Here is a 15,672-nt window from a genome sequence, read left to right on the forward strand (position 1 = left end):
CTGCCGAATCTGTCTCATCTTCTCTTCTCCACTCCCTTTTACTGTTTTCATCAATGGCTGTTGTGCTGATTTCCAGTGTCACTGCCTCCCCTCCCATTCACACTGTCACATTGACTCTCGCCTTGTTTGTTCACTGCTAGCGATCAGCATGTCTATGATCACCTGCTTGTTTGCTCTGCCCCACGCCTTGCACCTGCCCTTGGTGCCCATTTGTTTCCGGGGGTAAACCTTGAGGTTTTGAAGCATTTTCTGTCTGACATCACAGGGTAGACCCTTATTGGAAGTCGTTCATCTCAGTTACTAAGAGCCATCCATCTGAACATTCAGTATTATTTGTCATATCTAATGTTAAGCCCCACCCCCTCTCTTCAAGGAATGTATTTGACAGTGCTGACAACATTATGTGTTTGAGCGGCTACCCTGTTCTTTTAAGAATGTTTGCAGATTTTTGACTGGGCTAGTGAAGCCCCCATGTATGTAGCTATTGCAGAGAAAACCCTCAATGCTCACACCAGAAAAAATGCAACCCACTAGGGAAGAAGGGCCAGTACTCCTTTTGAAAGGAGAACAACATTTTATTTCCACAAAAATAGAAGCGTGCCAGCAAAGAGTTCTGCTGCCACGGAACGTTCTGGCAAATCAGTATGAGCAACACTTTATGAAGGCACGCAGTGTCATCAGTGACGTAAATTACATAATGTACAAATCCAAATGGCTGGTTGGTTGAGACCCTATACATAGGCTACCTGCTCCTTAAGGGATGCCAGGCCATACCAGGAACAGCCTCAGATGAGAACACTGACGCAGACCCACTAGCTGAACATTGCAGTTTTGAATTTCATATGTATTGGAATCTCACAGAAATACAGCTTCAAGGTTGGCACCTGCATTTTATATATATATATGTTTTCTTACTGTTTTATTCTTTGTTTTCTCCTCCTCTCCCTCCTTCTCCCTCTCTCTTCCCGCCCTCCTTTACTTTTTTCTATACACTTACTCTATCAGAATTGTCTCTGGCCCTAGTACGACAGCAACAAATGTTTGTCTACTCCCCCCTGCCCTTTAGTTGCCCCCCCTCCAGCACTATCTGAAAAGTCGTCAGGCCTAGTACGATAGTCGCTTGTTTTGTTCCTCCCTCACCTCTTGTTAGTCTCCGGCTCTACCAGAAATGACGTCAGGCCTAGTATGGTAGTCGCCTGTCTGTTTGCATTTCCTCCCCTTCCTTCCTATGTCTTAGCTTATGCACTATCTGAAATGTCGTCAGGCTGAGTACGATAGTTGATTTCACATCCTTACTATTCATGGCCTGTAAGAATGTCACTGTATTTTCCCTTGTTCCCTCCCCTGCCTTGAAGTGCTTTGAAACACATTGTGTGTAGCGCTATATAAATAAACTTTCATATAATATCAGGCCATTGGTCCCAGCCCCTTCTGTCCATCTTCTTCCACGTGGGCTCCTCCTTGCGCGTCATCAGGCATCAAGTTACAATGAATTAGTGTCAATATATTTGGAAACAATCACTCTGTGTCTAGGTGAGTTTCCCAATATCAAATTCTAGCGCTCTTGTCACTTGATTAAAGATTCTCTGTCGTGTTTGCCCAGCAGTATTGGTACATCTGTAAATTGCAATATATATTTGTAAGATCTGTATCCAGTATTCAATATTTTTTATGGATTGCTTTCATTTTTACTTCTTCAAAGGGAAGACCCCAGTTACTTTCTTGAAGTTTCTTGGTCTAAGTTAGCTTTCATCATATTTGTTTGTTTGACAAAGGTCATATTTTCAGACAAAGGGTTTCTTGTTAATTCTCCTTCTTTATTTGTTTCAAAAACACCTCTACAGGTGTTTCACCAGAGTGTGGATCTCCAGGAGCTATGAGTAGTATTTTCAAGAGTCCATGTGATTCCTTAGTTTTGAATTAATATATCTGAAATAGATTAAAAATATTGAATCCTGGATACATGTCTTACAAATACAAAATTAACTAACTGTGCGGCTAATCTCAAGACAACAGATGATTATTATAATTTAAATATCGTACAAAGCTTCAGATTACGAAATGAAACTAATAATAAAAATTTGAAAAATCCCTTCCTCTCTGGCGCATGATATCTAAAGATTGCAATTTACAGGTGTACTAATACTGCTGGGCAAACACGACAGCAAATCTTTAATCAATCGACAAGAGCACCAGAATTTCAGGAAACTCGCCTAGACACAGAGTGATTGTTTGCAAATATATTGACACTATTATTTACAGCTCTACCTCTGGGCCGAGTGCCTCGAATAATAAATACAAAAACAAGCAAAGTTTGAAATCTAAAAGGGTGCAAACATTTGACTTAAGAGAAATAGAAGCAAATTAACTCTTTCTAAAATCCTCTACTCCTGCAACAACACCTTCTAGTAAATCTCAATTTTCTTGAAAAAAATGTTTGAACAGTTGGAAAACCTAATCTAAAAAGGAACTCTCTTAGTGGTGGGAGGTAAAAACTTTGAAGATGTATTTACAAGTTGGAAGAATACCAAAAGGGTTTAGGATCTTCCTTTTCCCCACATTTGATGATTGAGATAAACACACCCTCAATGAATGGGAGGAAATGTTAAATCAAACCTCAATAGAAATGATTCAAAGAGTAATCACACATTCAACCAAATTGCATGAGAATACTCTCAAAGTAATTGAAAACATTAACAAAGATATAGAAGGAATACATTTACGGAAGACATGTTCAAGAATTATCAAATTCTTGATGACTATCTAATGCACTTTACAACAGAATTGATATTACAAAAGAAAAATAAATTTAAACGTGATGAACAGGACTATGTCAATAAAAGAATGTACACATTCCAAGAAGTTTTTAGATTATGAAATGAAAATAATAATGAAAATATGAAAAATCCCTTCCTTTCTGGCACATGATAACTAAATATTGCACTTTACAGATGTACAATTAATTAGTGATTATGTGAAGAGACACAATCTATAACCTGATGTGCACCTGGTACTGCAGACAAGGGCTGAGGGGATACCTAGAGGTCATTGCATCTAACAGACTACAGCTCAATTCCAGACACGTCGGCACCCATCCAAAGCTCCCCACCCTCCTTTTGGCTATGTTGTTTTGCCCCTCCCGGCACCTCGCAGCACAAATCACATGCCTTATGGTGAAGGCAACTGATCCCGGCTTTCTGATCTTTCTTGATCGATTGGGGGTCCAACAGTTATATGGTCGGTGGTCTGGGACTGACTGCTACCTTGTAATGCTGCGGGTCTTGGGACGGGGCATCTGGGTGCTATTACTTAGAGCTGGGACAGCGAAGGTCGGAGGCTCGTGCCCTCCTTCTTGTGGGATCGCTTTTCGCAGAGAGCTCTCAACCCACTCATGGCCTTGCAGGGCGCATTCCTTCTGGGATACGAATGCTGGCAACATAAGATGATGATGAGTCTATGAATCTCTGTAGCCCTGGTCTTTCTCACTGGTACCCACGCTACAGTCTATTCCCTATTCTCGCATGCATGCACTTATTTCAATGTGTGTGGCTCAGGCTGCGACTCTGGCTGCAGTGCGAGGCTAGGCCTCACTTTCAATATGGCTGCTAATATGTAAGATGGCGTCTAAGTCCCAATGTATTGTAAAGCTAAAACATACACAACGTTCCCCGCACTGTAACCCCTGGCGATACCCTCTTCCCCCTGTAACCTCCCAGAGTCCCTAATGCACACTTCTAGGCCTCTGACACATCCAAAAGTGCTTGGGGGTTTGGGACGAATGTCCCCAGTCCCAACACTATGTGATTGGAAGGAGTATTTATGGTGGACTTCTGTCCCCATCTCCGTGGCATCTTGGCGTTGAGGCTTGTCCCGCCAGCAGTGGTCCCAGTGGGGAGCTGCATTGCTAGATAATTAACATGGCACAGTATAATAGAAGCACTTCTTTAGGTCAGGGGTGGTCTGGCATGGAGGTCTTCTCAGTACCCAAGCACCATTGTTATTATGGGTGCTCCGAAACAGTGGGCTCTGGTTCTGTGGTGTAATCTCTTTGTGACCTTACGCTGTGTGGCTTACAACGCGTGGTTGAGGAGAAGAGGGTGAGCTGCTATATTTTGATGTATTGCTTAAAAGCAAGTGGGCAAGCTCCTTTTAAATGTATGATCTGATATAGTTCAGTGGGTTTGGGCGATGCTGGGCAATGCAGGAGACATACTGTTGGATGGATAAAGAGTCAGAACGTTTTGTGGTGGAATATAAAATCTAACACAATTGAAGAGATGAGGGGTAGTTGTGTTAGACCCAGTGAGTACTTGCACTCTAGTCCAAATGGAGGAGAGAAACAGCACAAAAACTTTCATGACCTCCCATGTTGCCCTCCAACCCCAAGTAGAAATAGGGGATTATTAGCCCCCTGTCCAGAAAATGAAAATGCTTGAATTAGTGTTTTGCCAAATGTGACTGCAGTTTGCTGTAGTTTGCACTATGCCACCAGGGGGAGGCCAACATTTCTACACAACATTTGTCGGTCCACTATTGCCATTAAGGCACTTTGGATAGACTGAGCACCACATAACATATATTTTATATTTGTTTGGGTGTTGTGTGGAGTGCTACATGTTCGCTTGGGCCTGTTTTAAAGCGATTGTTGGTCTTGTGAATGTTCATGGGGTACCATGTGGTTTATGATATGGCATATATTCCCAAGGTACATGGAGTATCATAGGTATGTGCAGTGGGGTCTGGGCAAATATTGCAAAGCCAGAAAGGCACTGTAGCATCTGATGCAGGTAGCTTGAAGCAGCGGAACTTGCTCTATCAGCATGATTAGATAAGAGGAAGGGAATTTTAAACTATGGGCCTCATTGCGAGGAGGGCCGTAAGGGGTTAACAGAGCTGGTAAAGGTGCCGGAGCCGTTAACCCTTACTTCCCCATTACGAGGTCTGCTCACGGGACCCGCACAGGACGCCTGGTTTTACCAGACGTCCTTAACGGGTCCCGCGAGCGGCCCAGCATGCTAACAATGGGCCCGTCATTAACGGGCACGTTGTTAGCATGCCCCCCATTCCCATTGAGCCCTATGGGGGCTCAAATGGGGATGGGCCGGTCCGGGTTCCCTGAATGGGGAAATACCAGGCCCTCCAACGGCCTGGTATTTCCTCATTCAGGAAACCCAGACCCGGGTTTGGGGGTAACCATGCCCTTGTTAAGGGCATGGCTACCTCCAAACCCGTAATGAGGCCCTATGTCTTTTTATATTATGGTAAGGGTTGTATCTGCTTAAGCTGTAATATGCATAGAAGATATCTAAGTTACTGCCAAGGATGCATGTGGTCATTTGGGTAAAGGGGGCATTCATTAGATTTGCACCAATGTCTATTTTTGTAAAGTCCTTTTGGGGAATGGTGTGGAGCGAGCTATGATTCTAAACATTACTGTGTTCTATATTATGCTAAAAGCTGGAAGTAAGGCAGATGCCCTACTGGCAAAAAACACAGTTATTACCGTCACTGGTATTGCCGGTGCCGGTAATGATGGCAAATCCCCTCATGGAGTCCAATGGGGATTTACACCGTCACTCCAGCAATCGTAAACACTGGAACAAGCGCCATAACCGGTAATACCCTTTGCCGGCACCCTGGGGGGTTTACTGCCACGATACCAGCAAGGTTATAATGAGGCCCAATGAGCGAACATAGGGCCCGATTCATGGAATTGTTTAAAGTTACTTTTCACTGGTGCAAAGTGACTTTGCACTTTCACGCTGATTCATGGAGCAATGTGTAATTTTGCAGTGCAACGTTAGTTTGCACTGCAAAAAAACACTTTGCACTGCTCCATGAATCAGGGTGTTTGTTGGCAGTCCAAAGACACTTTGCACCATGCTAAAAATTCCATGAATCAGGCCCTTAGTGTGAGGCGTGTCAATTTTATAAATATAGGGACATTAATTTCATAGGCGTTATGTTACATTTACAGCAATTCATGTCGTGTTCACCAAAAACAATTCAATGTACTATAATTTTTAAAGAATTTGTTAAAAGATTTGCGATGTTACAAAGACCGAACTTGCTGCTATTATTTCAGCTCCGTATTGAAATTCACTCGGTCTGTAGTGACATCTAGTGGACAACTTTGAGGTTCAACATTGAGAAAATAACCGTGAAGAAACGTAGATTAAAAACACTGACAGTACAATAAAACATTTCAATATAATGATATTTTGTACTTTAATATTGTGCTTTTCCCCTCAAATTCTCCGGCTTCAAAACAGTGTAAATAACAGATGGTGTTTCATGAACCTCGGAATGTTGAAACGTTAAGTCAGCCCTGCAGGCACTTAAAATGTCTACTTCAGGGCACATGTCTATAACTCGCTTGGGTCTTTTTCTAACCCAACACTCTCTCCAGCATGTTAACCAATAAAACTCTCTCTCTCTCTCATCTCCGCCCCCCCCCACCTATCCCCTTCCCCCCTTCTCTCTCTCTCTCTCTCTCTCTCTCTCTCTCTCTCTCTCTCTCTCTCTCAGACACACACTAAAACGACACATGTCCCTTTCCTGGCGTACTTCCGTGTTCTCCATCAGCCCGTTAGAGGATAGGAACAGAACGCATAGCTGATGAGGTTTCTCAGCCAGTCAAGCACTTTTTTTTCAGAGATATGAGTTCCACCTATAGAGAAAGGTTTGAATGTACCATAAAATATTCAGATCCCAATGTTGGTAAACTATTTATAGATGATATTACAGGGCTTAGAAGCAGGATGTATTCAGCATACTTGTTGTTAGTATATTAGAACACTTAGAAGCAGGAGCAACTCAACACAAGAAGCTCTACAAAAGCATTATATTGTTATTCTTTTTTCCTCATGAAAATAGTGTATCCAACCATGCCATAACCTCAACAAGCACTGAGATCCACAGCTTCATACATTCTCACCACCACACTTCATTGCCATGCCGTCACCTCAACAAGCACTGAGATCCACAGCTTCATACATATTCACCACCACACTTCATTGCCATGCCGTCACCTCCACAAGCACTGAAATCCACAGCTTCATACATACCACCACACTTCATTGCCATGCCCTCACCTCCACAAGCACTGAGATCCACAGCTTCATGCATACTCACCAACACACTTCATTGCCATGCCGTCACCTCCACAAGCACTGAGATCCACAGCTTCACACATACTCACCACCACACTTCATTGCCATGCCGTCACCTCCACAAGCACTGAGATCCACAGCTTCATACATACCACCACACTTCATTGCCATGCCCTCACCTCCACAAGCACTGAGATCCACAGCTTCATGCATACTCCCCAACACGCTTCATTGCCAGGCCGTCATCTTCATGACCACTGAGATCCACAGCTTCATGCATACTCACCAACACGCTTCATTGCCATGCCATCACCTTCACCACCACTGAAATCCACAGATTATTACTTTTTATAATTTTAAATTCCTTTGCAGTGTGCCTTTGTTTATTATAAAAGGTTTTTTTAAGGGAGGGCTTCTACTTTTTAGCCCAGAGCTGCCATAGAAGAAAGACTACCCTCTGGTGTATGTTATTCCTGTTTCTCTCGCACCATCTCTTCCTTCACAAACTATGATCTGTTTCCCTGGGCTGCGGCACAATATGCACAATTTTCAGGTGTGGTACCTGCACCATGAGACCAGTTTGGTGGTCAATCTTAATAACTTTACATGACAAATGTGATAGGCCTATTATAATGTCACCCTTCTATTGTGCAGCTATCACAGTGCAGCAGTTCTGTGAACATATTGTTCATTGTTTGGGCTCAATCCGGGAACACTGTGAATTCCAGTTCTGTATACTATTTAAGCAATAGAACCCAAGCGTCTGGGGCATTACCGTCCCAGGTAATGCCCCGGGGCCCATAGGTAAGGACCCGAGCGAAGCGACGGCCTTACCGAAGGCCCCGGGGCATTACCTGGGACGGTAATGCCCCCGACGCGAGGGTTCTATTGCTATTAGTACCCCAGCCCACAAAAATTGCGTGACCGGGGCACTAAAAGCTTTTTTTTTTTGTCCGGAAACGCTGCTGCGTTTCGGCGCTACAGTGTTTCGGGAGAAAAAAAAATAAGAAAATGGCCGCCGCCATGGAAAGGGAAAACGGAGTCTGTTTTCCCTTTCCATGGCAGCCATCGGGAGCGGAAGCGCTGGGAACACAAGTGTTCCCAGCGCGTCCACTCCCAAAAAAAGGATCAAAAAGAAGATAAGTGGGGTTGGGGGCGGGTGGAAGTGGGACGGGAAATTAAAAAAAAAAAAAAAGGTACCTGCATCCTCGGCGGGGGACGAGGGAAGCCTCCAGCCGTGTGGAGGCGCGCAGCGGGGATGGCCCCGCTCTGAGTCTCCACATGGCTGGAGGCATCCCTCATCCCCCGCCGGGGACGTAGGACCAAGAAGGTAAGTTGGGGGGGTGGGTGGGAGGGAAGGAAAGGATTAAAAAAAAAAAAAAAGACTTACCCGAGTCCCCTGCGGGGGGCGAAGGCAGCCTCTCAGCCACGGGGAGGCTCGGAGCGAGGATGGCCCGCTTCGCGCCTCCTCATTGGCTGAGGGGCTGCCACGCCCCCCGCCGGTGACAAAGGCCGTGGAATCCCGACGGAGGGATTCCCGGCTGGGTAGGGACCTGGCGAGAGCCAATCAGAATGCTTGTTGCATTCTGCTTCGCTCTCGCCGTGTTACTAATATTGGAAGGATCTCTTTCTTTAACCTCTATTGCATACATAGAAGAAGGTAACCTTTCTTTAATGTCCAGGAAAGACAACCAGCTGCAGTATATTTGCTGTAAACTCCTGGTGGCTTCTTTCTTTTATCACTATTTTTCATGTGCTTGTCCTTTCTTGGTTCTTCTTCTGTCATCCTGGGTGGGAGAGATCCGGGTTCAACCTTTCTCTTTGGTAGCAATCTTTTGTGTCTTCCGCCAAGGCTCCAGTGTGTCTGTGAGGACAGGAAACAGGAGTGGATCCCAAAACTCTGCTGTCCTTTGTCTTCTGGTGTGACTGAGAGAAACCAGTTCCTACCGGGGGGGGCTGGCTGTCCTGCTTGGACAGCCATCCATCCCTTTCTGCAAACTGCAGGGAGAGTTTGCAGAGGATGAGTGTGTGTATGAATAACAGGTGAGAATCCTGAGGCAAAAGACAAGTAGACCATTGGAACAGAACTTTGGCTGGTGAGTCCAATCAGCCATAGAATGATCTGCAAGATGTGATAGATATCCCACAACGTGCTGTGACCTTCCGGTGCTGCAAACCGCTAATACCCTGGGACCTCTGGCCATATTGCAGTGCATTATCGTCCCGTGAACAAATCTTCCCAGAACTTTGGTGGGCCCCTGTTGGACCTCCAGAGGCAAGATCCCTCTCCTCAAAGTCCTCCCACCAGAGTGCACTACCGAAGAATCGAGGCAGAGTGACTGGACGTTAAACATTCATCCTTGGAGCCTGTGAAAAGGTGCCAAAACTGCAGACCGACATTGGAGCACAAACAATCCTTTGCTGGGAGTTCTATCTCGCAGCTGCTGCTGTGACATCCTTTCCAGAGTCCCTCCTTTTGTCACCACGATGAATGAACAAGAGACTGGGTCCACCACTGCTGCACCGTGAAAGAATCCAGCTGCATCTTCTTCATAAATCCTCAGGTACTGTGGGACTTGTAGTAGTACATACCTTGAGTCATTCTGTCAATCCTTTGCTGCTGGACTGCTGATTCTGGTGTTTGGGTGTTCGCCCATACCGTCCGCCAGGCCCAAGCCTTTCCCAAGGTCCCTGAAAACATTTTGACCAACAATAGTCCTTTACTTACTTGTAATTGAAGAACCCTCTGGAACTTTGCCTTTTCTGCATCTGTGCCTTACCTGCTTTACCTCCAATCTGACTTTGAAGAACTCATACATAAGTAGGGATGGACTGCTAAAGCCATAAATCCTCTGAAAAGCAATACAAATCTTAAGTTCTGACCTGATATTGTTGGTGTTGCTTAACCTTTTTATTCCTACAACAGAATATTTTCTGAGTTGCTATAACAAGTGATTTTACTCACCTTTGAACTGTGTTCAATTACATGTATAATTCTTAACTTATGGTTTACTCACCTGAAGTGTTGCTTTGATTTTATATTATGTTACTTAGTCTGAAATAGTATTTAGTTTCCTGAGGTTTAACTTTATCCTTGTGCATATATAATAAAGAACTATTGTACTATAGTGTGTAAGAGTTGCTTTGGGCCATTGTATTCACCGAGTTCATTGTACTTACCTACAGCTCACATCTCCCTCCTAAGATAAGCCTGGCTGCTCTGCCATACTACCAGAACCAGGAGTAGTACAGGTGTATACTAGAGGTTGGGGCCTGTATACCAATGGAACGTTTTTTGAAGTCTTACCAGTGGTAGACCTTAGGAAAACTCCCAGTTTCCCATTTCTTCTGCGGCCCTGCAGGGCACCTTCTGTGTAATGCAAAATCCCCTGCAGTAGTATCCAGGAGCTGAGGTGTAATCAGGTTACTTGAATGAACACACACTGCTCCCTGCCACATGGGTCTCAATACATTGGAGCGAACATTGTGCTTATTGTCTCTTGTGCTGTTCAAAGGGAAATCAAATGACTTCTCATTCTTGTTGAAGCAAATGCATGCATGCACTCATTGTACACTGTTTGTCTTGCAGAATGTGGTGGCAGACTGAAAGCTGAGGCAAAAGCCAGCGACCTGTATTCTCATGCACAGTTTGGAGACAACAACTACCCTGTGCAGGCTGACTGCGAGTGGTTGCTTGTGACAGAGCGGGGCTACCGAATAGAGTTACATTTCCAAACCTTCGAAGTGGAAGAGGAAGCGGACTGTGGCTATGATTATCTTGAACTTTTTGATGGTCATGATACATCAGCAGCAAGATTCGGTCGATTCTGTGGCTCAGGGGTAAGTAGTTGTGTAACACTAGGACACTGGGCTATGACATGGTATAATGTCGAATGCCAACACAGTATAAGCTATTTTATAACTAGGAGAACTGCGTCCAGTGTGGATCGCCAAGTCGCTAATGCACAACATGTGCCCCCATTCTCACTTTATCGGGATAATTGGAGAACATTGGATTACAGTCATAACTGCTGATTTATAGGAATGCATGCCATTCCCATTGTGGTCCATGTCTTTGAAGAATCTGTGCCTAAAGGAGTTGCAGGGCATAGTTGTATGCAGCTTTTCATGCATAGAAGATGTTATTCTGCGAAAGTCTCAGATACTGAGTTACAATCCCTGAGCACAGTCTTGACTGCAGGTCTACCGTTGTGTCATTTCTGAGGAGTTTGCAAAACATCCACACACAAAAAAACGCTGTTAATTTAAGCAGTGCCACATAGTGTCAGTAGTCTGTGTTACCCGATTGAATGCAGAACTAGTTGAGACAAGTACACATCAGAACCTGCGTAAACTGTTTCCACATGTCAGGCCGCCATCTATTAAACTGGCATATATTTATGGATGGCACAAATGAGCTCCATGTTGGCATACGTCTCTGCATGCACAACAAGCATGCCATTGTATTTGATAATACTGTAATGCTAAATTCAGCATGGCGCAGTTATAGCTTTACAGTTGCTGCTTTAGCCCGCACAAGGCCTATCATACAAACCACATGTATACTTTGTTGAGATTCCATGATTAAAACTTTTCTAGAACATATCAATGTTATGTCCCCCAATAGAAGGGATTGATTGGAAGTAGTAAATGTCTATGAAATAATGAGAGCAAGAAACACGCACTAGCTGCACTTAGTTAGGGTATCAAAAAGAGGATTTAGGATTCCTGCGAGTCACAACATCTTACCAAAACATTCTAGAAATGTGAACAGTTTCACGCTCTTGGCAAAATTTGAAGGCATTTAAAGTGATAGTTTACCAGTATAATAGCTGGAGTGCGCTGTCCAAAAATATTTCATTTATTACACAGACTTTGTTTTTCTCACCCAAACTGTATTATGCTAAAATAAATCTGAAATATCTCGTAAAAGTGCCAAGAGAATGAAACGTGTCAGCATAGGTATAATCCCTAACCCAACTGGGCAGCGTGATGGCTGAAATGGATGGCAAAACCAATGAGAACAACTAACTGCTGCAAATAAATCCCATTTCTGAATATGTCCTGGAAACAATTGGTTGAGGAGTGGGTGTCATCATTTCCCTGGACTGTCGGACTTGATGGCCTCATTATTTTGCATGTGCTTTATGCTTTATTCAGAAAGGCTTATTCGATATTAATCTATAAATTGAGCATAGTTGTGTGTTCCATGAAAGGTTTTTGAGCTAGTGGACTCATTGGCTTGATTAGTGATGAAAATTAAGCTGGGTCTGTGGCGAGGCTGCAGTGAAAAATAACATGTTTTGTGTTCTCTTTTTTTGTTGTTTTAGCCCCCTGGAGAAATCTCATCAGAAGGAGACGTCATTCTCCTTCATTTTCACACCGATGACACAATCAGCAAGAAGGGATTCCATATACGATACAAAAGCGTAAAGTTTCAGGACAACCATCACACCAAATAATACCGCGTGAACCTCGAGGCCGGAACACAAAGATGAGAGAGACAGAGGAAGTATTTTTTTACTGAAGTTATTAGTACAAAGGTTTTATATAATAATAAGTACAAACGAATGGATCCAAAGGACCAAGACCATCACAGCTCAGTAACGAACAGTCACTTTCTCCGGTGGAAGAGACATTGCGGTGGCTCACAAGCTCAACCCGCGCTTGACTATTTCACAACAGTGATGAAAGAACATTGCATGCTCGCAGGGAAAGACGATCGAGGGTTATGTTCGCAGGTTGGAATTTGTTGTGGATGTCGGAATATTCAGTCATTTTAATTCACAACATCTGAATCCCTTGGAGCATTCTTCTTTCCGACAAGGACGTGGTGATCAGGGACGATGAAACACATCTCCCTCACAATGCATAGCAGCAATGCTGTTCTGATAGTTAACTCTTTTGGTTTGTATCCAGGATATAATGCGTACACAGACTGACCTAATGAGCGGATTGGATCAATGGACTGGTGAACTTGGATTGTACCAGACAGATGGTCCTCCATCCAAATAGTTAGATATGTATTGGTAACTGGAATGTTGTGACTTCTGTGTTGTCTTGCGTGCATCCCACTTACCGCCCAGCCACCAAATGATTCTCAAAGCATCTCACTTAACTCAAGTTATGAACATTTAGAAATGGTCATCCTTTTATTAGGAATTTGGTTGCTTTAAGACCATTGCAAAGGTCAATTTACTGGTCAGGTATGCCATTTGTGCAGAACGTGCTGCTTTATTAACCCTCCAAAACGATCAGGGACTTTTTAGTGCTTTACAAACTTGCTCTAGAATTCAACTCCTTGCCATCGGGGACATCGGCGAAATGTATTCATATGAGGAACCAGTGCATCAAAGGAAACACAACTGTGGACTGCATTTTCAGTGTTAAAACCATCACTGCTGCTACCCTCTATTTGTTTGGAATATTTTGTGGAAGATGTGGAGTTTTTATGTTTTGTTTCTTTGATAGCCAGAAATGAACCTGACATGCTTACCTACTGGACAAAGAGTCTTACCAGTGTTTGGACTCATAGGAGCAGAAGACGCTTCCAAGTGAGAGCAAACGAAAAACCGACGATATAGGGAAAATAAGTGTTTGGTTAAAAAAGAATTCTTATGGTGCTACTCTGTAAACATGTAACAAACAAATATGTTTAGAAATTTGAGCCAACAAACTACAGATCATGAATGTCCCACTAAGCCGGGAGACATCAGAAGGCTAATGGCTAAGAGATCACTTCAATGGCTGCACAAAGCCCCTTGGAACAACTACCGTTGCCTTAGAATTCTTGCAAAGGATCTAAAAGATCTTCCTGTAGATACACTTGATTTGATAAACAGTTTGACAATGTGTACATTTCAACGTATTAGGAAAGCTCTTCGAGCGAAAGCCATCTGTGTGGCTGGAGCGACTGTTGTATATAGAAGTAGGCGCTTGTGACATGTAGATACTGTGTGTTGCTTTCTTTGAATCAGCTTCTTCATGTGCTATAGGCCAAACAAGGCAGCCGTCATGATGGCTAGGCAATATGTATGTATGAGTGAATGTTCCCGGAAAATTACGTGTCGTATGGTTGACCAGCTAAATTGTTACTTTATGTGCCAAATTCTAGCACAATCTGGACTGACTGTAGCAACTGCTAATTAAAAATTGTGGAGGGGAATTATAAGAACTTTCACTGTCAGGCAGAACACCCAATTCTGTAGGGAAATGTTAGGTTTCACTTTTGTTTTCATATGTTTTGGTGCAGGTTGCTACTGGAATTGGCATTAGTGTATCTATTATGTTACCATAGACCTTCACTGGCACTAATATATATTTTTTTTTCTACAAAAATAAAAGATAGGCAGATGTATAGCCGACCATCGGCTGCATTAACAACCATCCGATGTTGCTCTGCATTTTCTGAACCATAATCAAATAATATGCATTGGTGTAGTCTTCTATCTTTCACGTAAAACGTAATGTATTTGCTTCATTCCATGCAGTACAACCACCTTGCAGATAACATGATCGTTATCATACTTTTTGCTTGCCAGACTTAAATTCTTGTGAATACAGTAGGCCAAACCCTTAGTTTTTATTTCTCGAGGGGTCTGTGACATAACAAGGGTAATCACATTATTAAAAGAGTTGACCGTGATGTCAACCAACAAACAGACCACAAATAGGAGAATGAGGTATTCTGTGATCCAGACTTAAATTCTTAGAGTTCATCCAATTGTTATCTTGAAATACTACCTTACTCTGCTGGTACATTTTAAACCTACACAACTATAATGCTTGAAAGAGCCACATATCTTGAGGCCTTCTCTTCTGAGATGATGCTTCAATGGAGTGCGAATAATCACACTTTGGATGTAGAAGACCATTGGAATAGTAGGATATTTCACAATCTTCATGGTGACCAATTTGTAAGGCAAAGGTGGTTTATATCTTAAAAAAAATGTGCAGTGTTTTTATTTGCATTATAAATATTGATGTAATTATTATTATTTGCGTGATGATGATGGTTATCATTATTATTTTTATTATATTTAAATTCAGTAAGATTACTTTGCTCTAGATATCCAGATTACCTGCCTGGTCGCTGGTGAATCAGGCCATGCATTTATTTTGGAGCCTGCTTCTTCCACTGTCCTGATAATCTTCTTCACAGGATCGTTCCAAAAGATGAAGTGCATTGACTGGACCCCTATGAGTTACAGCAGTACACCTTTTCTCATTTCTGGATCTGAATATGTTCCTTTGCCACTAGGGATTTTCCATATCTCTACCAACCCTGAGTTGCACTGATAGTCCATAGAACACCTCATATACACACCAGTCCCTTTTGTAACACCAAATTCCTGCATCAGCGGAGCACCTAATAAGCCCTCCCTTTTATGAACATCCATTTCATCAATGATTTTGTGCCACTTTCAGGTCTGCTGTTGTCACTGTCACTCAATTAGGCAAGATCAATGTTGCTTAATTTCCTTTTGAATCCCCTGGGTGGTATCCACATAGTTGACCTAGTCAATAAGGGTTAAATTAATGTTGCTGCATCAGTGAACCA

At 43.1% G+C, this 15,672-nt stretch overlaps 1 protein-coding gene across 1 annotated transcript in view; it reads left to right on the forward strand.

Moving 5' to 3' along the window:
- The window catches only part of TLL1 (tolloid like 1), a 455,972-nt gene extending 441,474 nt beyond the window's left edge, over nucleotides 1–14,498 (forward strand). Inside the window, exons 20-21 of the mRNA XM_069631384.1 lie at nucleotides 10,702–10,952; nucleotides 12,443–14,498. Coding sequence (XP_069487485.1) covers nucleotides 10,702–10,952; nucleotides 12,443–12,574 — 383 coding nt within the window. The 3' untranslated portion in view covers nucleotides 12,575–14,498. The remainder of the gene's footprint in view (nucleotides 1–10,701; nucleotides 10,953–12,442) is intronic.
- Nucleotides 14,499–15,672: the final 1,174 nt, after the last annotated feature.

The sequence above is a fragment of the Ambystoma mexicanum genome, chromosome 6q (assembly GCF_040938575.1).
Source record: "Ambystoma mexicanum isolate Mex_15411 chromosome 6q, UKY_AmexF1_1, whole genome shotgun sequence".
Classification (NCBI taxonomy): domain Eukaryota; kingdom Metazoa; phylum Chordata; class Amphibia; order Caudata; family Ambystomatidae; genus Ambystoma; species Ambystoma mexicanum.